Source organism: Anthonomus grandis, chromosome 10, assembly GCF_022605725.1.
Source record: "Anthonomus grandis grandis chromosome 10, icAntGran1.3, whole genome shotgun sequence".
NCBI classification, from domain to species: domain Eukaryota; kingdom Metazoa; phylum Arthropoda; class Insecta; order Coleoptera; family Curculionidae; genus Anthonomus; species Anthonomus grandis.
Genome location: NC_065555.1, coordinates 28,075,336 through 28,100,376, shown reverse-complemented (window position 1 = coordinate 28,100,376; position 25,041 = coordinate 28,075,336). Strand labels below are relative to the sequence as shown.

At 34.4% G+C, this 25,041-nt stretch overlaps 1 protein-coding gene and 1 long non-coding RNA gene across 3 annotated transcripts in view; one reads left to right on the top strand and one right to left on the bottom strand.

Annotated features, from left to right (window-relative positions):
- Positions 1–25,041, top strand: part of LOC126741142 (ATP-binding cassette sub-family G member 8) — a 146,009-nt gene that overhangs the window by 30,520 nt on the left and 90,448 nt on the right. For both annotated transcript variants that reach the window (XM_050447484.1, XM_050447483.1), the window contains exon 2: positions 16,642–16,825. In XM_050447484.1, the coding sequence (XP_050303441.1) occupies positions 16,683–16,825 (143 nt within the window). In that variant the 5' untranslated portion in view covers positions 16,642–16,682. The remainder of the gene's footprint in view (positions 1–16,641; positions 16,826–25,041) is intronic.
- LOC126741158 (uncharacterized) lies at positions 13,784–15,717 on the bottom strand. Its single transcript, XR_007662127.1, has 2 exons — positions 15,368–15,717; positions 13,784–14,606 (listed from the first exon to the last, which is right to left on the bottom strand). It is a non-coding gene; the product is annotated as an uncharacterized LOC126741158 (long non-coding RNA).

Sequence of the window (25,041 nt, the reverse complement as noted above, 5' to 3'; positions counted from 1 at the left end):
GTGTTCACAAATTATTAAGGAGATCCGGGACTTTTTTAACATACGGTATAACTAAATAGCTCGAAGAGAGAAGGAAAATTTCCTTCATAGTCTGTAAAGACAAGACTGATTTCTTGGGGTTTGCTATATAATTTTATTTAGCAGGATAGGATTATTTATCATTTAAAATACGATCATCTCGTGAATAAATAAATACAAATTACCATTAATTTTGATGTTTACATAGAAAAAATACAATCTCTTCTAATAAAATATAAAAACAAACAAAAGAAAACTACTTAATCATCTTCAAACCTCTTCCGACATAATCGCAAAGCTGAAAGGGTCACAGACCAGCACAAACGAAACCAATTTAAACATTAATTTTCATGGAAAGTCAGATTATAATGAGCGTTTTGTTCGTTGTTTACCTGACCGTACTTAAGTCGAGTGCCTTGCCCAGTCACTAACCTTCTTCAAGGTTCTTTTTGAATCCACCCATACCCATCGGTAAGTACTTTCTTGGTTTATGCAGTTCGCAATGCAGAAAACAGTACGTACTTTGAATTTTAATGTAATACCCCTTTGTGACGGGAGGAAAATAGAATAGTTGCGAATTCGGAAAATAAAAATGCTATAATATGCCCTAGTGATATGTTTTATTAAAAAATTCATAACCCAATGATAGAGGAAGTCAAAAAATATCGCATGCAGGAAAAAGAACATTAAGATTTTATGAGACTCGTCTGTAAACCAGTTTAGCATATACAAAGAATCATTTTCTCCTATTATCAGCGCATTCATAATAATTATTATTGTCCCACTTTGATTACCAAAGTTGTCACTTCCTATATGTGAACATTTTCACTTGCCGGTCAGTTTTTACAATAAGAGATATCTTCGAGAACATCTGTTTTGAATAAAAAAATGCGTGAAAAGAGAAATGCTTGCATGCATTAGAAAATTTAATCGATTAGTTGGGATGCAACATTCTTACACGTGTGACAAAAACAAATGATAGTTTAGGCTAATAAGGAGAAGCGGCAGAGCAAACGCACTACAGAAAAAATAGACATTTTGGTTATTGGTAATGACCCGCAAAGTATACAGTTACTAATATTAAGCGACTCAGACAGCACAAACATATTACATTAATTTAGCCAGAATATCTAATTGGCATATACCAGAAATATCATTTTATCTTAATTTTATAATAATAATAGTAATAATAATAATTTAAGAAACTGTCCAAAATCGCCCTGATATTCTGGTATTTAACGTAGATATTAACCTGATATTTAAAGTATAGTTCGATCAACGAATCTTTGCGTTCACGTCATCATTAAAACATGGCCGACATTCATCTGATTTAATCAGCTGTCAATTCAGTGTTGTCGGTTTAAGGGTTTCTACTTCAAATAAACTATTAATTAAGTTTTAAAAAGTGAGTTGTTTTCTACATTATCTAGTTAAAAAAGTTAAAGAACTCGACTATATTGATTTTAAATATACATGCCTATTCGCTTATGATATTTGTTTACCAGATATGTTGTCAATGGTCTACACTCTAAGCTAACCTCAAATCCAAAAACAGGCTCGTTTTTGGATTATATAACGACGTTATTTAGATTTCCAAAAGATGAGTTAATAAGTTAATATTTCGAGATAATGAAAAGCATTAATTTTACTCACCCATGTGATAACTTTCCTTTCGCCAACAGAGATTTAGCATCGGCCAAAAAATCAGATAAAACTAAAAGAAAATTAAAAATTTTGTTTCATCTTTAATGTTTTATTAAATAAGATCCTTAAATCTGTTAAATGAAATAAAAATGTACTCAAGAACCCTTACATTCTGTTTTATTTAAGCCTATTTCTATTTTGACATTATAAATGCATTATAATATCCCAGCGAAATTATAGTGCAGAACATCTATCCCTACAAAAAAAAACTTAAAAATGCATTGGTGCGGCTAGTCCAAACCATCCTTTTCAAGGGCATCGAATATCGGGAGCTTATACCCGCGATCTTTCGCATCTGGTATTCTGTAAATCTGTGACTGTGATAGAAGCCAAGACTCCACCCTATTGTATAAACTATATCTGCGAGTTAATAGATCTGCTGGAATAGACTCATCCCACCCTAATTGCAACTGTCATAATTATTTTTGTCCAAACAGTTACAGGTCTGACCAATACTAGCCGATTGAATATCAGTAAAAAATTAATTGATAATATCCGCCGTTTTGCAACCGGATTACGCTCTGGTTTCAAACTAATAGAATATCCTTGGCAAGTGTGCCAAGTGTCTTGTTTTGAATTCCAAAACACGCCCATGTCTTTTTGGGCTCACTCTTTCGGATATAAAAGTTTGGATAAATTATTACTATTACGATTTGACAAGGCATCAAACACTTAAATTTTATTCGACCTGCATTTACGCAGCTCAAACCCATTCTAGAATAGAAGAAAATCTCCTAATAAAAGCGCCCACGTAGAAAGACCTCAATATACTTCTAGTCACTTGCGGTGATTTATCCTTTAAATCATTATGCCAAAGTCTATATAGTGCAGCCATACAGTAGCGGATAAATTCAATAAAAATGCAATGTTGCGTACTCAAAATGAGGTGGTTCAGTTGTTTAATGTAACTCATCCTGATCGATCGTCTATTAGCCAAAGCATGGTAAACAGAGTTGAAGCAAAGTTTCGTGAATTCAATGTGTAGTGCGGTATAGTAGAAGGAAGAGTTTGAGGATCTTACTTTTTTGATGATACTCTCCCTGGAGAGAGGTATTTAGACTTTCTTCAAAATGATGTTATCCCCGCTCTGATAACTTTGTATCCAGATTTGGAAGAACCGAACATGCACCAACGTGATCGTTTTTTTCAGCCAGATAGAGCTCCGCCACATTATGCTTTACTTAGATTGAAATTTTCTCAATGAAGTTTTTCCAAATCGTTGGATAGGTAGACGAGGGTTCATTGAATGGCCATCCAGATCGCCAGATTTAAATCCCCCCGATAACTTTTTATGGGGATACCTAAAAAGTAAAGTGTATATCACTAAACCAGTGAGTTTAGAAAATTTAAAAGAACAAATACGCCAAGAAATTAGAGATGCAGATGTCACTGATAACGCTCAAAAAGAATTTTTAAATCGTCTTGGTTATTGTCAGGTTGATAACGGTGCTCAATTCGAACATTTCATTTAGATAGGTGTTTCTTTAATTTTACATTTTATAATAATTTTTCGTTCAAAACTACTTATGTAACCACAATTCATTTGTACCATATGCTTTGTAAAAAAATGCGTTCTTTCTAATTCTGCATTAAAAAATGGTGATTTCCATTTAAAAAACATATTGATGACGTCATATATTTTTTTAAGTCATCCTGTATATAAAATTTCCACGTAGAAAACCCCTAAATCAAATATTGAAGTCGACGGGTTTGATAATTTTTTTCAGAAACGGTCCATTTCTTTTTTGTTGAATTTATCCGCTACTTTACGGATGCACTGTATATTTCAATATATAAAAATGAAATATATAGACTTTGGTTTACGCTATTTCCCTTAAATATCTAGTGGCTAAAGACGCTGAAGTAGTCCCATAAGTTACCGTATTTAAGCGAAAATGCTCTGTATATCTATCATGCCATCTGTTGTAAATCTATTTGTTCAGGAATCATGTTAATTTGTCTATACTTCTTAGTGTTGTATACTATTAAGATGATTTCATTTTAACGAACTCTAACCAGAATATCAAATAACTCGTTCTAAACAGGTCCTACTTTTAGCGCATTACTTAATTAAATGCCACTACTAATCTTAGCACTAGCGTCGAATACAACACGAAGTTTTGTTGTTATACTTGATTTGTTGACTACCAATAGATAGCAAACCATTACTTTTATTTCAAAAAATTTTGTAACTGAAATCTTACTTTCTGGGATTCTAGAGATATGACCTAAACTTTTTCGATAAACTCACCATAACAAAAATATAATGTCAACGTTGTGAAAAAAATGTATTAAAATAAGGTTTGCTTCCTACTTGACTGTTGATCTTTTCCATTAGTTCCATAGTTTCGGTGCGAAATTTTACAACATTAAATTACAAAATAGTCTTAGTAGCGTTCATTTTGAGGATTATTCAGATATTTAAGGTAATTTATTTTGGAAATATCGTACCTCATATTGATTTGGCTTTTACATTGAGAAAACTGAATTTATTTTGCTTAAAGCACATATATTTCCTCTCAAACGGCGGAAAATAGTCACAACAAACCGTTTGCTTTAGAGTATATACAGGGATCAATTCAAATCTTCGAGTATATTCGAAATCTCGTAAAAAAAAATTCTTTTAAAGTCGCTCGAACTCATCGATTTTATTTTTTTTTTGGAAGATACTTTGCGAAAAAAAAGTTTTATAGAGTGTCTCAAGAAAGCTATGCTAAAAAATTTTTTATTGCATTTTTATATTGCCCTTACAATTGTAAATATTTTTCATGTAGCATGTACTATACCTAAATCCAAGCGTTTTGGAGTTATTCTCATTCAAAATCTGAAAGTTAAATATTTCGGCATAGCTTCATAGTAGGCTTTGGATTTATGACGCGGGAAGAGAATAATTAATATCAATAGTTATTATTGTTAACAGTTCTCTGTGTATTTTGATAGCGTTTCGCTAGTTTTTTAGTCTATTTTCGTTTAACACTAAATTACATTAATATGCAGCTTACTGAAACACAGCGCATAGAAATCTTGATGATGATTGGCTACGATCATCGAGTTAGAAGTTTCTGAATTATTTAATTCAAAATATTTCAATCGTCCGCTAATATCGGAATCGACAGTTAGCAAGATTGAGCAGAAGTTTGGTCGATTCGGTCATGTAAAAGATGTTTCTAGATGTGGTCGTCCTCAACTTGATGACAATATATAGCTGTTAGAAGTTTTATTGGCGGTTCAAGATAATCAGCATGTAGCATCTAGGCTGGTATCAAAGAACACGGGTATCGGAAAAACAAGTGTTCTTAACATACTGCATACGAATAAATACCACCCTAATAAGATGCAAGTTCATCAAGAACTCTTAGAAGAAGACTTTAAGAGGCGCATTAAATTTGGTGACCTTTTGCAAAATATATGTTTGGAGAATCCAAATTTAATGAAAAATATCTTTTTTTTCCGATGAAGTCACTTTCTGCTTGAATCGTGGCGTAAATACTCAGAAATGATGGAAATCCACGGATAAGGGAAATAAATCCACAATTCAATCGAAAAATAAACGTGTGGGCTGGCGTTGTTAGTGACATTATTTTTGGTCCTTTCTTCTTTGGAGAAAATTTATTAGGTGAGAGATATCTAAGTTTTCAAGAAGAGAAACTTATTCCACGAACACGAACGTCCGGATTTTCCATACCATAACATCTAATTCCAACAAAATGGTGCTTCCTCACCCCCATTTTGCTGTGGAAGTTCGAACTTATTCAAACAAACAGATGGATTGGAAGGAGTGAATTGAGTGGCCACCATGATCACCCGATCCAAGACCATTAGACTTTTTTTAGGGGGATACCTTAAAGGAGATGTATTAGTTAAGATGATGTATTTAAAATCCAACCGGCAAATTTAAATGATTTAAAAAAACGCATCAACTCCCGATAAACTCCCGAAATTATTCGAAATATGCAGCAGGAATTTGTAGATCTATTAGGCTCTTGTCAGTTGACTAGCGGAGGACATTTCGAAGATTTGCTGAAATAAAATTATTTTTAAGTTTACGAGTCGTGCCGGAATCGAAACTGTCCGGGAGGCATAACCTGAAATCTTTCAGTACTGGCTTCTAGATCACTTAGTCATCACGTTTCCACGTTATTCTCCATGGATGAGCCTGTAACTTTTCGGGTATTTAGCTAATTCGGCCTGCTTGCAGATCAGGACGGTATTGGCTAACTTCCATTCCATTCCATTAAGAAGAGGCTGTAACAAAAAACTGCATTAGAAATTCTAGTGAGTTCATCGAGCTATGAGTCAGGCAGATTTTTAAGCATCTTTAATACTGCTGGTCTTTCTAATAATCTGCTTGAGATGGCCTTGACTACAGTTCTGGTTTGATGTTTCTAGCGCCTTAAAAAACTGATTGCTTAGATCTAGGGAGAACTGACACTCAAGATCTAAACCTTTTGCTAGGGATCGTGAATGAGGTTATCGTTATGAACCGTGAATGTGATTGCACTCTACAAAGTTTGTTGCGAGTTGTCTGTTCTCTTCTACTTGGAGACCAGTTAGATAAGTTGGGAAGTGTAATATATCCTTGACTGCACTGAGAAAAGAGCCTATGCCCCTTGCAATCCATAAGCAATAATATAGTCGGATTACCGAACAGATGGAGTAAATGATGTGCGCTAAATAAAGGCCCGCCCATCGATGCAACCTTGGCAGATTTAGACGAGGAGAATTATGCCTACTTATTTTAAATTATTTTACCGTACAGCTTTGCTTTGTAAGCAGCTTTTTTTGAAATATAATACGGTCGCCTGTAAAATGGATCCAAACCGATTTTGAGGTTGTTCTAGGTAATGATATAATAATCCCTTTTAAGTATTTTGTTATGCAAAGTTATGTTAATATATTGGGGTTTTCATCCAAATTTCATCCGAATTTCATAACCATAGGCCTACTTTGATTTTTACAAATTTCAATCTCTAATAATTAAATGTGAATAAAAAAATCCGTTGGTACACAAAACGTAAAAATCAAAGTAGGTCTATGGTTATGAAATGTGGTATTCGGGTATAATTTTGCATTCTTAACAACTTTTTCTCATAAACTTTTTTTACATTATCCCTAGAAATACTACTTTACCTACTCATAAAATTTTAAAAATGCTCGTACACAGGCTTGATTTTTAAAAAATAAAAATATGCTAAATTTAATTTTTTAATCAAGCAGGGCTGGATGCCAAACGGTCAAAATTTAACGGACACACTGTATATTAAAAATATGTATTACCTGCTGCTTCTGCTGTAAACTGGACTTTTTGCACTTTGTTGTATGCTGGATGCTCGTTATCACATGTTTTATATATGTTCATGATCACTTCCTTTTCAGCAATGGTCAAATGTTTTCGTACTCTTTTCTTGGGGGGTGACAATGTGACGTGGTGCGTCAGCCATTATTTGTTAACAAACAAATTAACAAAAAAATAAACACAATCTCAACTTTTCAATATTGCGAAGATTCAAATATTCGAATAGCAGAAAATTCAACCAAAATGATCTAAAGACGCTCGACTAATAAAATTAAATAAAAAGTCATGAACCCTATCGAGGCTCTAGGCCACACCTCCGGCGCAGAACGATCACGTGACCACTCCATCTGTTCGGTAACCCAAGTATAGTATCGCTAGCTCTTTGAAAGTCCAATATGAATCGGTGATAACTTTCCAAATCGTCTATGGTACGTGCTACAGTTATTTTCATGGTATTTTCCTAAACTTTTTCCAATTGGTCCCTGCTTTTATTGGTTTATATTCCAACGTCAACTGCCTGGAGGATCTATATTACTGTTTTTTAATATTTCTACATTATGGCGAGTAATAATGCATTGATGAGTTTAAGAGGAAGAAGGGAGAAGTTGACATTACAGATTAATCAATAATTAAGTTCGATTTCCTCGTACTCGGTTGGGGTTTATGTTCGTTGACGGTACTCATTGCGGCCAACTTGCTTTGGATCTAAGGAGCTAATATCAATGTTCTGTTATTGGAATCTGCCTTCCTAGAGAAACTTGTTTTTTTTTATTAGGCAACCTGATAAGTGGGGAATTTTTAATTTTATAATTTTTCTTGCTAAAATAAGTTTGTTATTTATTTAAACTCCTAGATATCTTTTAAATATTTGTTTAGATTACCCATTCTTAGTATTTAATAGTATGAATTTTTATTAGTTGTAAGCATTGTATAGTAATGATTTTGGTTTGTTATGTATTATTTTATTACGTGTGATATATTATCATTGTACCGTAAATATTAATGTATTTATAGACCTTTTGTGATAATATCATGTAAATTTTGCTTTTATTTGTTATCTTTTTAATGATTTTACAACCTTTTTATTTTATGACTTTCTATAGTAAAAACCGAAACGCGTCGGGATTAATTGAAAATAACCATTGTGAAGCAGAAAGGATTTCTGATTTCATTTTACTTTGCATAATTGTACTTCACTTTAGAGAAATGACCTTAAACAATGACCTTAACATAAACTTCTAAGCTGATATTTAGGATCATCGTTATTTATCGTCTATCGTACCCTCCAACCAAAAATTACGTCAAAATCAGCGCATATTTTGTCAGTTACAGTGTGGCAGACGGATCTGAAACAGTTCGGCCTGAGGTAAGGGGAATGCAGTAGTGGAGACAACATGGCCGATTTCATTTATAAAATGGACAGTGGCGTGTGGTATTATGTGAAACTATTTAAATTCGATTTAAAGAAAATAATTTTAAAATTTATCAAAATAAATTTTCCTGATTAATTATTCATTTGTATGTTTTATGGTTTTAGAAATAAGTTCTTTTTTTGGATACAGGGTGCCCCACAATCAACGTCACAGGCTATAACTTTTTTATTTTTAACTATAAAAATTAAAAAAAAAAATAATAGCTATAGGACCACTACCCAAAATTACTTAAAAAAACTACCCCCAACAAATACATCCCCCAAAAATGAATTTGTCGGGGGTAGTTTTTTTAAGTAATTTTGGGTAGTGATCCTATAGCTATTAAAAATATATTAAAAAAAAAAATACTTAAAAATAAAAAAGTTATAGCCTGTGACGTTGATTGTGGAACACCCTGTATACAGGGTCGCACGCAAATATCTCTGTTGCTAAGCCGAATTTAAAAACAAAGTTTAAACAAAAGTTGCTAAGGTCACAGGAGGCCACGTCACTGCAATAGTACGTGTATTTTGAAGGTCATTAAAAAACACCTGGTATAGATTATAAAAAACGAACAGCATAAGCGTTTTAGCAATGATAAAAGTTCGGTTAAACTAGGAACGGGAATTTTTATGTTTTTTTATGCGAAATTTTCACTCTATTTGGTATTTCCGAAAAAGTAAGGTAATTTGAGAAAAATATAAGGTAAATAACTTACCTAATTTTTCGTTTACTGTTATTTATGTTAATGTTTTTTCACACACAAGTCTCACACACTTCACTTAAACATGTTTTTATTTTCACTGGTGAAATAAGCGAGCTGGTTTTCTTTACCTTCAGCCTCGTATTCACTATCGTCTTCACTACTACTACCATTAGTGTCACTGTCACTCATTTCCTAGTGTGATGACAAGGGGCTCGATTTCTTCCATGATTTGGTCAGTTTCTCAGAATGTATCCTCCACAGTTCTGACGTGCTGGCAAAATTTCTGGCAATCATTTTCGGAAATCGAGGATATAGCATCCTCAGTAACCTCCTTTAAGGTTGCAATGTTAAAATTGCCAGTAGTATTCCGACTTCTTATTAAAAATTTGAGTCTTGCCCAAGCTAATTCAATTGGGTTTAACTCGCATAAATAAGGCGGTGTTCTTAATAGAGTATGCCCATGGAACCTTATAATCCGATCTACTATATAATTTTTTTGGTCACCAGGTGGTTTGTGGCATAAAACCAAATCGAAAAGATCAAATTTTCTGGCACTTACATCGTGACTTATAACATATAGTATATGTAATACATAATAATATACAGGATAAACCTTATTCCATCCCATTTTTTCAGACATTTTCTAAAAAAAAAATTTTTTTGCCAATCGATATTAGACTGCAAGGGACAAATTTATTTGGTATTTTTAACCCCTTAACTTAAACCCCACGCAGGGGTGACTATCAACCCCAAAATCTTAAATGGTAAGGGTATCACTCGACACCCCTTCCTATTTAAGATTTTGGGGTGGATAGTCACCCCCGCATGGGGGTTAGAGTTAAGGGATTGAAAATACCAAATAAATTTGTTCGCCTGAAGTCAAAAAACGATCATCAAAATTTTTTTTTAAAGAAAATATCTGAAGAAACTGGCGTGGAAAGTTTTCATTAGCTCACCGTGTATGTACATATTATGTAGGTACATTTATATATTTAAAATCTATCAGTTCAAAAGGCTTAATTAAGTTGTTATACCTACCTTTCTTACTTAACCAGGCGATTATATCTCCTTTTTAAAGAGGATTTTGTTGGGGTTTTATCCTCCTGCACCGAATGATAAGGAGCATTGTCTCACACTATTACCGAATTGGCAGGTATATTTGGGAGAAGTTTTTCCGTTAGCCATCTAGTAAAATTTTCCCTATTCATTTGGCCATGGTAATCACCTGTGGCCAATCCGGCTTTAAATATTAAACAGGCATTGTCCACAAAACCCTTGTTGGAACCTGCATAAACAATTATTAGCCGACCTAAAATATCATTTAAAATATATATATTTCTCAAATTTAACGGGTCCTTGCCCGTGAAAAAATATATGACTGTAACTTATACACACTGTTTTGTATTGTATGCTTACCCGTTGAACTAATATTTTTTAAAACACCAGTAACCGTATCGCTCCGCCAACATTTCTTGAACGTCAAATCGTTATCCCCCAAGTTTTGTCCAAGTAAATAATGCTTCGGCCTTCTTCACAATATTTTCGTATTTCGCAAAGATATTTGCATCTCTAGGAAAGAATATTGGGCCTCTCCATCAAGATTTTCCTCTTATTTTGACACTTGCGCCAAAAAAAGCCATTTGACTTTAATAAAAGCCGAAGCGTTTCCCTGGAATAAGAAAAATTTGCCTCTTCTTTTAATTTTCTTAACAACTTTCTAGTTGTCGGAACCACTTTATATTCCAGGTAAAATCTGGTAATACAATGCCTTACTATTTGAAAATGAAAACTGTCATCTTTTTCGACGACAGTTTTCCGTGGCCGTTTTTTCCCTGGACTGGCTAACATTTTATCAGGGTTATTTTGTCGCCTTTCTTCATCTTCCTTGTGAATTTTTCTCACAGATGATACGGAGACTCCGGTATAAAGGGAAACGCGATCAAGCTTACCCTTAAGAGGCAATTTCATCGAATTATTTGCAGCTTCTTCATCGCAAATCCTAATAACAACATTTTGAATGCATAGTTGGTATACAAAAAGCAATAAAATATAATATAAACTACTGTTTTCTTAAGAGGCACAATGTATTTTACTTTTTTTTAAATTAATTATTATAACTTACCTGTAAACGTTTGCTATCACTTCCCTCGTTTGACTATGAAGGACCTTACCCTCAGTGAATTTATTCATTATAATAAATGTTATTATTCGTATATATGTAGACAATAATAAAACAAACTAAAAAATTAAATATTAGGTATTTCATGTAAGTAATAAAACAGTGAAACTCCAAACCTACGAAAATTACACTACTTACTTATAGGTATATACAACACTAACTTCACTTTTAATCATAGCCACAAATAAAACAAAATAATAAATAACATAAAATAAACGGAATCCAAAAATCAACGATAAAACCTACGCCACTGTCCACCCTTCAATAGTAATCAATGTTTTGAAACGGCAGCAAGCATTATAAACAGGTGACAAAGATGCTGTCCAATGAACTATCGAAATAATTCATAACAAAAACACGTGCGGCGAGGGAAACCAATTACAAGCGTTCAGGTTCATAATGGCTGACCCCTATTATGCAAGAAGTACGGGAGTAGAAGTAGGAATGTAGAGGTGGAACGTAATGTTGCCAGATTTACTAAACATGATCCATTTTTTGGACAAACATTTAATTGTAGCGTATTTAATGGTAAAACAATTGTGTATTAAAGCCAAAATGGAATAACTATTTCGATTATAATTCTAAGCATTTTACCCTCTATATCTTGTGATTGTAAAAAATCTTATATTGCATATTATTAGAAAGTAAGTCCCGCACAATTACGTTTTGAGGTTAAACGTGCCAACGTCGAATATTTTGGACCACATTCCTGCCGCTGTTTCAGATCCACTTTCCAGACTGTAATGTCGATTATCCCCGTAAAGTAATTTTTCCTCAACTCATTTACTTAGCAATTTCTTATGTATTAGATCTTGTTAAAGTCACTAATACCATTTTGGACGTAAAATTTGTCGTTCTTCTGAATCCGACCTTAAAAATAGGGGTTTCTATTTAAGCAGAAGGCTTTGTCTTTCACATCACTTTAAAAATTGATGCCAAGAGTTCAAGGCTGCTTATTCCAAATACTCAGACGACGAATTAAGGGCGAGTTTTGATTGTAGTTTAAGTTAGATAACAGAATAAAAAAAGTGTTCTCGACCGTAGTACATGGTCTACACCGTTGTACAAAAACCAAGTAATTCATTATATTTAAACGTTCCGAAATCCAAACTCTTCGGGAGAGATCTTTTAGTAGCGAGTTCATCGAGTTGGTCCCATCTTTTATCTATCCGTCAGGCACATTTTCAAGTATCTTTAATACCGCTGGTCTTTCTAATAATTTGCTTGAGATGGCCTTGACTACATTTCTCGTTTAATGTTTCTAGCGCCTTAAAAACCTGATTGCTTAGGTCTAGGGAGACCTGACGTTCAAGACCTAAACCTTTTGCTAGGGCTCGTGAATGAGGTTAGCGTTATGAACCGTGAATGATGGAGTGATTGGAGTGGTTCCCATGGCAGTTCTCTACAAAGTTTTTTGCGAGTTGTATGTTCTCTTCTACTTGAAGACCAGTTAGATAGTCCACGTCTGTGTTTTTTTTTCGTATCGTTGTGAAGTGTAATATATCCTTGACGGCACTGAAAACAGAGCCTATCCCCCTTGCAATGCATCGCTAGCTCTTTGAAAAGCCAATATGAATAGGTGATAACCTTCCAAATCGTCTATGCCACGTGCTACAGTTATTTTCCTGGTCTTTTCCTAAACTTTTTCCTATTCGTCCCTGCTTTTATTGGTTTACATTCCAACGTCAACTGGCTTAAGGATCTATATTATTGTTATTTATTATTTCTAGGAGGAAGAAGGGAGAAATTGGCATTACAGATTAATCAATAATTAAGTCCGATTTCCTCGGACTCTGTTGTGGTTTATGTTCGTTAACGGTACTCATTGTGGCCAACTTACTTTGTATCAAAGGAGCTAATATTAAAGGCCGATTTACACGATGCCAGTAACTGGCGCCAGTCTCACTGGCATGCCAGCGCTGGTATCGTATAGACACTATTCTGTGCCAGTCCAGTGCTAGCCGACTGCACTGGCGAGAATAGAGGGTTCGCCTATTTTTCACGCCAGTGCTTAGGCAGCGTCTAAACACGTTGCCGCCAGTCAGTAGCATAATTAGGAAGGCTGTCTTGAAAGTTGAATTATTTAGTTTATTTTTTGTAATTATTTCTGGGTGTTTTTGAAAAAATGGCCCGTAAGTTTAGTGCAGATGAAACTTTAAAGTTTGTTCAACTGTATAGAGAGCATGAATGCCTATGGAATATTCGATGCCAGGAAGATAAAAACAAACAAAACCGAACATCGGCTCTTCAACAAATTCGGACCGAAATTGGTATCGAAGGTATTACGATTGAGGACATAAAAAATAAGATAAAAAGTATTAGAAATACTTACTGTTTAGAAGTCGATAAAATCGAGAAATCTACTAGATCTGGCGCTGGAGGAAATGTCTATATACCGAGAGTAACATAGTTTGAGGAATTAAATTCCTTTATCAAAAATGTGGCAGTAAGACGAAGAACAACGGTAAGAAAAATAATATATATATTTGTAAGTTTAGTTTAACATTATTTACTATTTTTATAATACTATATGTGACCAAATTGCCACGGAATACTACCGTTGTCCATAAAAAAATTCTTATATTTATCTCTTTTTTCTCTAGCAATATTTGCTGAATGATTACTTCCTTGATTCGAGATACTTTTTAAGGGAGTTATTTCATGCCTCCATAAACCTAGTATAATATTTCCATCTTGATCTTCCCTATCTATGCAAGTTGCAGTGATAGATGATTTTGATTTTTTTCTTAGCCAGTTATGTAATGCACAAGTTGCAAAAATGATTGCATCTACCGTATTCAAGTTAGTCGGTATTGCCTTTTCAAAAATACAAAACCTACTGACTAAAATCCCAAAAGCGTTTTCGACTATACGTCTGGCACGTCTGGCCTGTAATTAAATATTTTTTCTTCTGCACTGAGGTTAACGCCTGGATATGGCTTTAATAAATATGTCTAAAGCGGAAATGCTGCATCTCCAACAATAACTCCATCTTCAGGTAACAGGCCATTTTCTAGTTGTTCGTGAATTGAACAGTTTTTGAAAACACCACCATCAGATACATTGCCACTTGCGCCAACGTTTATGTATAAAAAACAGTAGTTGTAATCAACAATAGCTAACAATATGATGCTGCTTCTTTTTTTTATAGTTAAAAAATTCACTTCCACTATTAGAGGGAGCTCTGATTTCTACATGTTTTCCATCTATTGAGCCATAACACGTTGGAAAATTCAATTTTGTATTAAAGCCCGCCTCAATGGTTTTCCATTCCTCTTCTGTATTTGGCATCTAAAAAATTAAATAACATGATTAGATATTTTTTATTTTTGTAACCTATTGAAATTACAGTTTTGTTAATATATTTTGTTCTTTTATTTGCAGGATAACATAGAAAATGTCGAAGAAAACCCTATCAATGACATGGAACGTTCAGTTTCACCAAGCTCGGAAAATAGGTGTCAGATTGCTCCGGCCGTAACATCACCCGCGGAGAATGAATCAAGCGCAGAAAAACGGCCACTTACTATAGCATTCCTAAAATCCAAGCGCAGCAAAGTCTCACAAATGTCTTCATTAATTGACGATTTAAAAAATATAGATAAAAATATGGAAGATACAGAACATGCCGTATTTGGAAAGAGTGTATCAGCTCACTTAAAGAAATTATCCGAAGAACAAGCAATCATTGCTCAAGAAAAAATACAGAGCATATTAACTCAATGCAGACTTGCTGATATAAAAGCCAAGAAACCTAATTCCGCATATTTTAATATTCAGCAACCGGTGCAATCAAACATGCCCTCTCAAGCGTATACCAGCGTCCAATATCAGCAGTCGAGCTACCAGCCAGCATTATACTGTCCCCCACCAGAAATCAGTCCAACAGGCACTACAAGTTCTTCTTCGGCTTCTCACTACAACGATGATTTTTCCCCAATTTTATATCACAAAGATAGCCTGGACGAAAGCACACAAGCCAGTGATATAATAGCGACTGCTTTGAGAAATATGTAATGTAAAATATTCCGAATATATTAAACATACTTTACCTTAATAAATTGTTTTAATGCTCTAAAAATTGCCCGACACACTTCTGGTATTAACTGTGATATAGCAGATTTGGAAACACGATAAAAGTGACTTATGCTTCGGTAAGACATTCCTATAGCTAAATATGTCAACGTTATTTCTAACTTTATTTTTGCGGGTAGTGCATCTCTCATTATGGTGTCTTGACGCTGAATAGGGTGTTCTATGAGAGAAAGTAACTCGTAAAAATTTTCGGCTGTAAGTCGTAACGCCAATCTGTACTCAGAGGGATCTTCTAATCTAAGCTGTTTTAACAGCAAAGCCGAACCTCCTGTTATTGATCTCTCACTGATCCATTTTCTCACCCATAGTCGCTCATTTTTTTCAATTCTTCATCTAACATATTACTCAATTCATCTTTTAGTAACATAATCACGGTTCTTATTGTTCTTTTTTTTAAAAGTTTAATTTTTCTCGAATTCATTTTAAAAACAACACAGTACAAATTCACAACTGACTTGAACTTACTGACATCGTGTAAACAACTTTAGGTACAACACTTGGCCAGTAAAAAACTGGTTACCAGTGAGACTGGCGCCAGTTACTGGCATCGTGTAAATCGGCCTTAATGCTCTATTATCGGAGTCTCACTTCCTAGAGAAACATGTTTCTTTTGTTAGGTAACCTAGTGAGTGGTGAATTTCTCCAAGAATTTTTCTTTCAGGCTTTTAAGTTTCTGGAAGTTTAATAGCTATTTATGTCATGTGTTGTTTGACATGTTATTAGATCGGATAACCCGATATTCCATAGTTTAAAAACAGTGAAGCTTGTCTAAACGCTTCGTATAATCAGACGTCTTGATAAGATCGAAAAATATAGATTCTCATATAGAGAAGCAACAAGATAAAATTGACTGGCGCGTTTGCTCTATTGATAGGAGTGGACATAATTAATAATGAATAATGTATAATATACCTTGTATGTAAACTGATTTTTCTGTACCATAGAAACCTTAATTGGATTAATACAACAATTCGTAAAACAATTTACTGTTTCACTCTAAGAATCTTAGTTCTTTTTATTGATAATTTATACCGTAAATATTGAAGATATAAAGGCGTATAAATTGACTTAACGGTAGACTATTGTGTAACCGTGTAACGAACTGATTTTTAATGTGGGAAATGTTTTCTGAAGCAACATACACTAAGTTCGTTTTAAATTAATACTTATTTTTAAATTAGGTACCATTTAATATTTGAGCGAGACAATTAGCTGTTACCATGTTTTTCAGATAACCGTTAACGACGTGTTCGGCGAACCCACTCGTTCGTCATGGTGCGTAGCAGAACGCCCTCGCAGGGAGGAGGTTCTCAAGGGTTTGAGATGGAGAGAAAATATTCTGTACCTTCTAATCCCGATATGAGACCTTTTTCTGGAAACGCCTCCGAGGACTTACATGCTTGGTCGATTTATAGGTAATACTTTTACATATAGAGTGTTTATTTGAAAACTTCCCACCACGGATTTATCAAAAAGCACTGTTTAAAAAAAAACGCCGAAATACGTATAAAAAAACTTTCTAACCTAAAATTACTTCACCCCCTTTCACCCATTGCCCCCCAGGCTCATCCCCTTAAAAATTTTAAATGGCAAGGAGTATCGAGTAATAGCTTGTTTAAAAGGCCTTTCGAAGTCTTTTATTTTGACGTTTGATTTTTTTAAATCGGTCGATTCGTTTTTGAGAAAATTAGAAAAATCTTTGTTTATCTTAATTTGTTCAGATAGAAAACAAAAACATTAAAATATCAGTTTTTATTTCAATAAGTGTTCAAAATGTTTTTTGGCCAAACAATGATTTAGGCGATGATGTTCAAATTCCTGACGGACATTTTCAAAAACATGTTGTGAGATATCATGGCAGCTGTCGATGATGCGTTGACGAAGTTCATCCAAACTTTCAGGTTGGAGAGTAAACACAATAGATTTCAAACGACCCCATAGAAAAAAGTCTAACGGCGTTATATCAGGAGATCTAGCAGGCCATTCTATAGGCCCTCTTCGCCCTATCCATTTATCTGGAAACTCGTCGTCTAGCCATTGCCAAACGGGAAGAACATAGTGAGGAGCGCCGTCTTGCTGGAAATATGTTTCAGCCTCATCAAGTATAGGGTTTCCATCATCATCGATTTGGTTTTCAATGGATTCAATGATAAGCGCATTGATGGTATTTTTCAGATTGATTTTAGGGGGATGGGGGAATAAGATACCAATGGGGGAATAAGAAACATGAAATAGCCGTTCTGGTCGCGGTTTTAAAGTCTCTCTTCTCAGTTGTATATACAAAATTCGTATTTGTGTCTTATTACCCAATGTAATGTTTTCTTATTTCCCCATTTGGGGTAATAAGTTAGGTTACATCCCATATATCAACAGTTTAAGTTGAATCGGGGTATTAAGATACACTATTAAAGTATATCTTTTTACCCAGATTTTTTTATTTTTATTTTTTTTTTGTTTTACTTTTTTTGTCCGCCCCCAACAAAATTAAAGAAAACAAAAGTGATGCTTAAAGTTCTAAAGCAAATTTATTTAACATTATAAAAAATAAAGATTTTTACTAAGTATCATTTAGACTAGGCTAATGATATATTTAAACGAAAAACAAACATATCTAAACGCGAAATAACGTAATAAATGATACAAAATCATACTTAAACGAACATATTTTCTTTTTTCATTGCAGAATAGCATTTTTTAATTTGAACATAATCTGCCCTTTTAATAGTAAAGGGTCCAATGCCCAATAAATTGATAGGACCATAAAAGATATATTGTTTTTTTACAACTTGTTTGTCCTCGTGTGCTGGCCAATCAAACTGTTCAAGATTTTCTTTTAAAAATTTGACCATACAAGTGTCATCTGTGATGGAAATAATCCGACCTAAATACCAGTTGATGTCATAATAGACAGCAAAGTATTTCTCTTCTTTCAGATTCACTTGTGCTGTGTCACCATGTTTCAGCTTAACACGTAGGGTTTCTAGGGGCTGGTCATCTATATCGCTCCAGTCATCCGAAGCATCATCTGATTCCAATAGTTTTGGGTCGAGATCTTGCTCATCTTGTGGAAATTAAGGAGTCCTCGATGGTTTTTCTTTTCTTGGATATGGTATTTCTTGAATTTTCTTTTGTATACTTTCCCCGTGTCTTTTCATCTTTTTTTGTTTTTTTGGATTCAAAAAGGTTTTTTAGGCGTTGAGCTACCACATCTGAAGTCAGAATTTCTCCAACACCTTGCGATACTTTCTTTCTCTTTCCTGGTGCAGTTGTGTTTTTCGCAACTTCAGAAAGAGTTTCGGAAAGCTTTTTTCTAATGAATAACTCAAAACTGGAGTTGCTTGTTTCTTTAGCTTGAGAAGACCTCTCCTTCAGTCGCTCAGCTTCCTGGGCTTCAAAGGCAGTAAGTCTATGACTAAGGCCAGGGATATATTCTGGATTATATAGAGATGGCGAAACTGACGTAACATGACTTGGAGCGAGTTGAGGCTGGTCCTCGGTTGGATTGGTATATTCAGCAATATTTCCAGATTCCTTGAATCTTTCAGATTTTATAGGATCATAGGCCGTCTCTGGAAACTTGTTAAAATTTACAGGAAAAAGTCCCGTTGATTGAAAACCGGACCTAAGGTTCCGGGATTTGAAGGACTCTTCCCACAAAGTACCAATAAGCTCAGCAAATTGTGCTTTTATTAACAATTTTCCAGGGTACTTTCTGTTATGTTCAATAAGAAGTTGATTCCAATCTGTTTTCATAGTCTTGAACACTGTTTTGTCAAGTGGCTGAATAAAATGACTTACATTTGGTGGAAATTTGACCAGTACGACATTATTTTCTTATGCAAGTTTCACTAGACTGTAGCTAATATGAAAGATCACTCCATCAAAAAACAAGACAACCTTCTTGCGTCTTTGCTCTTTGGAAGGAATGGATGGTAAAAATAATTCTTTAAACCATTTGTTAAATAAATTCCCATCCATCCAACCATGTTCTAGAACAGCATATCGCGTACCGGGGTATTCATATTCTGGAATCCATGTGGACCACATCTGCTTCCTAGTGAAAATTATGAAAGGCGCAAGTTTTGTCCCATCAGCTGCTCCGCAGGCTAAAACTGTTGTATTTGTTTTCCCAGTTCCCGCAATATTTTTCGAGATTCTTTTGATTCCCTTTTCTGCCACGATATTCATATCCTTTGGATCGTGTGAAAAGGAGGTTTCATCACAGTTGAACAAGAGGCCACCATCTTCAGAGCCAATACCTAGTTCATTGAACATTTTTGAAATGTCATCGTAAAAACGTCTGATGACAAAGGGATCCATTCCTCTGACCCTTTGTGAGCTGAGAGCTTCACCTTTTCTTATGGCTAGCTGAGGATGGTGCGCCAAGAATCCACAAAGCCAATCCTCACCAGGACCTTTTCCATCTTTCCATCTGCTTTCTATTTTCTCTTCCTTAATAAACTATGACACAAGTGTTAATGTCTCTTTTTTCGTTAGTCCTTCACCATGTAGCGCGCAGACTCTTAGGTACTGAGCAAGGTCCTGTTCATCTTTATACCTAAGTTCAGGCTTTCGCCCACCACCCACTTTCACATCACCCACTTTTTTGTATTGTTTGGAAAGCGTCCCAAATGGCACTTCGAATTGTTCTGCCACGGCACGTAGTGATAAACCTCTGCGAACTGCAGATATAGCTTCTGTCATACGATCAGGGTTATAGGTTACCCTTATTCCCTTCTTTTTGTAATTTCTGGGCATTTTTATTTAACTGAATTTACCTGCAACAACAAGAAGGATTAATAATAATAGTTTCTTATTACCCCACAATAGGGTTTCTTATTGCCCCATTAAATAAAACAATTGGGGTAATAAGAAACAATTCCATTATGGTGTACGCGTTTGTTGCAGGGAGATCTGAGAAAAAAGAAAATAAAGGCCTTTCACTCGTCTACAAGCTACGCTATCGAATCTAATGTTAAAAAAATTTCTTAGGGCAAATTTAAAAAAATATATTTGAAACGCACCACTTTGAGGTGATAAAGTTTTAGGCAGAGTTAGCAAGTCTGTCAAAAAAATTTATAAAATATACAGCAATGCGAAATCGACTTTATATACCTTCTAGTTAAAGGATTTAAGTGTCTTGTATAATTTTTTCAGATTTTTCACATAAACAAAAATTTTAAAAAAATTATATGTATCTTATTGCCCCTGTTCCTTATTCCCCCATTGCACCTATCCAAATAAATATCTCGATTTAAATTTCCGTTAATAAATAATGGCCCCTTCACTTTATTTCCTAAAATGCCTGCCCATACATTAATTTTTTGAGGGTACTGGGTATGCCCTTATACAAATACATGAGGATTTTCATTGCTCCAATATCTACAGTTATGCTTATTAACAAATCCATTTAGATAAAATGTGCATTCATCGCTGAAGCAGATATTCTTTACATGAATAGTATTATCATTAATCGCTTCAGTCATTTTTTCACAAAACTCAACTCGCCTACCGAAATCGTCTTCTGTTAACTCTTGCAATATTTTCAGTTTGAATGGATGAAATTTATGAAGTTTGGTAACTGTGTGAACAGAGCCTAATGAAATACCAGTGGCAGCAACAATTTTGCGTAATAAAGTATTACGATTTATTCCAAAATGACCCAAAACTTCAACTTGAGCGGCTTCATCCAAAATTGGCCGATGATTACGTTTTTTATTTGCAACAGATCCAGTTTCAGTAAACTTAGTAACAAGGTCCAAAACATACCTATGCGAAGTTATCTTCTCCGGATGTCTGGCGTTAAACGTGACGGCAGTTTGCCGAGCACATTGATTTTGGGCACCATAAATCAGAATAATTTCCACTCTTTCGGCTAGTGTGTAAACCATTTTGGAAGTAACATTTTCAATTCAACAAATAAATTTTCACTATTCCAAGACTGTCACAAATGTAACTGACGGCAAAATAAATTATTTATTTTCCTTAGCAACAATTTTATTCAGTAATTCGCAACTAAGCTTTTTAAAAAACTTTATTTTTACGAAACTACAAAATATGTGATCCACGGCGAAGCAACTTATGAACTGACTCATAAATGACTGGAGTCGTATTTATAATTATATGAAAATAGCTGAGACAAGCATTATTCTTATGACTAATTATGACTAATACAATGATTAATTATTATTAGATCATCGGAAATGGCCATATAATTCAACTATAAATAACTAAGCAGGTATAATAATAAATACAGTTCGCTCAGGATATCTGTGTTGATGAAAAGAATGCGGAAAAAAATTCAGATTGTTATTTAGTTTTTTCTACGTCTAATCTTCGGAATTGCTGTTTATGTTGGTAGTTTCAGTTTTAAATTATAAACGAATTGTAGATTTGGCAAACCCTAACGCGCAACATTTTGAACACTTATTGAAATAAAAACTGATATTTTCATGTTTTTGTTTTCTATTTGAACAAATTAAGATAAACAAAGATTTTTCTAATTTTCTCGAAAACGAATCGACCGATTTAAAAAAATCAAACGTCAAAATAAAAGACTTCGAAAGACCTTTTAAACAAGCTATTACTCGATACCCCTTGTCATTTAAAATTTTTAAGGGGATGACCCTGGGGAGCATTGGGTGAAAGGGGGTGAAGTAATTTTAGGTTAGAAAGTTTTTTTATACGTATTTCCGCGGTTTTTTTTTAAACAGTGGTTTTCGATAAATCCGTGGTGGGAAGTTTTTAAATGAAGACCCTGTATAATATATTTTGTATGATTATAAAGGGTTTCGACAATATTAACCATAGATTTTTACTTGTAAAGTTGGCTTTGCTGTATTGTCATAAATATGTAAATACGTTAATTATTCTCATAGTTTTTGTACTGTTTTGTTCGTATTTTGTAGTTAAGTTTATTTAGGGTTCTACTTACGTTTACTTTATTATTTTCACTTATAATATCTAGTTTTTAGCAATTCTTTGATATAACTTTGGCTGTCAGTATTTTCTTGAAACTATTGGTCTCCATCGGCAAAAAGAATGTAGAATATTCTAAATATTTCCAAATGCTTTCACGGGTCTTTAAAAGGGACGAGGTTTCGTGACATTTTAAAGTTTGACGTTGTCAATAAAAAGTGTATTCCTGACATAAAAATGTATTCCTGGAGTAAGGGTGTAGCAGAAAGGAGTGTGTTCTTGAACTACGTTACAATTGGTGTCAAAAGTAAAGATATTTGAAACCCCATTGTAGTGGATGCCTTTAACAAGAAGTCAAGCCAAGATAGAGACCGAGAAATTAATGGAGCTTCTATTACAAAAGTTTGACGAGCAGAGAGTAGAGCAAGATAAAAGAGACCGTAAACAGAGAAAAAAACAAGAGAATCAAGACTGTAAACAAGAAGAACGATTTAAGAAATAAAGAGAAGTACAAGAAGAATAAGACCGTAAACAAAGAGAAGACCTTTATTAAAGATCTGATCTGAAAATAAGAACACCTTATAAAGGCCACGAAAGAAGACTTATTGAATTTAAAAGATGATCTTAAAAAGGAGCAAGATAAACGAGACATAGGAGGAACGAGATTTACAACTTAGAGAAGATCTGGGGATGAAACAGAAACAATTAATGACTAACTTTGAAGCAACAGTTAAAAAAGAATTAAAGCAAGTACAGAAAAAAATAAGAACTAGAGATGAGAGTAAGACCCCTCTTTATCTCTATCCTAAAATTCAAACAATGATGAAAGTAAATCCAACAAAATCCAACAGCAAAGAAACATGGAGTATCTACTTAAATAAGTTCCAGGCCGTTACTAGGAGAAATCGCCCGGATAACGAAGCAAAAGCAATTAATCTTAAGCTATGCCTCCGAGAAGAAGCCACATAAATACTAAGAATAGTGTCATCTGAGGATGACCTCAATTTCGACGTATTGGTGCGTACCTTAAGGATGAGATACGGTGAAGTCTATCTACAATAAGTGTACCAGGCTCAATTGAAATCTAGAAGACAACAACCCGAGGAAGGTCTCCAACAGTTTAAGGCCGATGTTGCTTGATTAGTAAATCTGGCTTAACCTTTACCTCCAGAAATTTCTATAAATTGTTTTATTGGCGGAATTCGAAATCCAGATCCTAACCATTGATTCAGCTTCAAAGGCTCCAGAATATTTGGGTAACAAGTGGACTATATAATAAATTATGATGAAAAGAATGGTAACTCATTATATTAATAAAGCGACTAGTGATTAAAAAAAAACTATAATTGTTCCTTGTATATATATCTTCAAGGCGGGGCCCCAATTCAGTAGACTTCATCACAAAAGCGGTTTTATCAATTTCGGAAGCACATGGTATTTATACTGCAGACTACATATTATTATCTTGTCTATACTGTACTACTACTACTCTATACTACTCTATACTGGCACTATGCCTTGCTAGAATCAATAGTTTCATTCATCTATTAAAAGTTCAGTGCGCCTGAGCCTGACTTTAGGATATGCGTGCACCTCAACTTTTTAAATGATGCTCTGGTTTCTAAGACGCGTAAATTTCACTTGACGCTTTTTAACAAAAATTAAGTAATATTCTATGTACCCAAAAGCCCAATATTATTAAATTATAAACATTGTTATAATTTATAAAAAAGAAACATATGTAAATAAAAACCCAATCCCCTTAAAATAAAAAACAAAGCACAGACTGAACAACCATGCTCTAAGCATGGCTCACCATACAAATATTTCGAAAGCTCGAAAGCTTTGGCACATGGACTCGAGTATAAAGCAGCTTTTGAGGCAATTAGAAAACAGACACGAATAAGACACACAGACCTGAAGAAGCTTGAGTCATTTTTGGCTAGAAAACCTAAGAGACAATTCCGCTGTTGGCATTGAAATGAGAAGGAACCCCTTAAACAGCCAAGCCTTTGAAAGATTCAAGGAACTAGGAAAAGTTCAACTAGTTAGCTTGGTGGAGCGCAAGCTGCCTGGGTGCTGCCAAGCCCCACGTATAAGAATATACCGGCTATCACGTCCTGGAGAGAGCTTGACAGTATCAGGAAAAATATACTGCCGTGAATATGAAATGGTGGTGGATACAGGAGCATATTAAGTTTAAAATAAACGTAGATAACCGGGTATTGATGACGAGAATTAAAGAGATTTTCATGCTACTAAAGGCAAAGGGGGAGGAACTGTTTTGAATGAGCATAGAAAGCTGTAAAATATATGGTCAAGGAATTTTTCTAGCAAAGACGTTATCTACGCATGTCAAGTGAAGCAAGTCTACTATTTTGATTCGCATGGTAAACTAGAAAGGATGTGATCAACACCTGAAACAAGGAGAAAATATTGACGTATGCTATGAAGTAGTGGCAGTCATGAAAAATGCTTCTAGAATTCGTCATTCAAGCAGACCTTTTTCTATGTTTACAAAACGTTTATGAAGATTTGACCATAGACCAGAGTAGTAAATTGCGATGTCTTCTTAAAGAAAATCAATATTTGTTTCCCTTGCACGATAAGGACATGTAAAGTACTGATTTAGTGCAGCATCGAATTAACATTGGAGACAATGTTCCAATAAATTGAACACCTCGAAGGATAGCTAGACAAGGTAAAGTTTCCT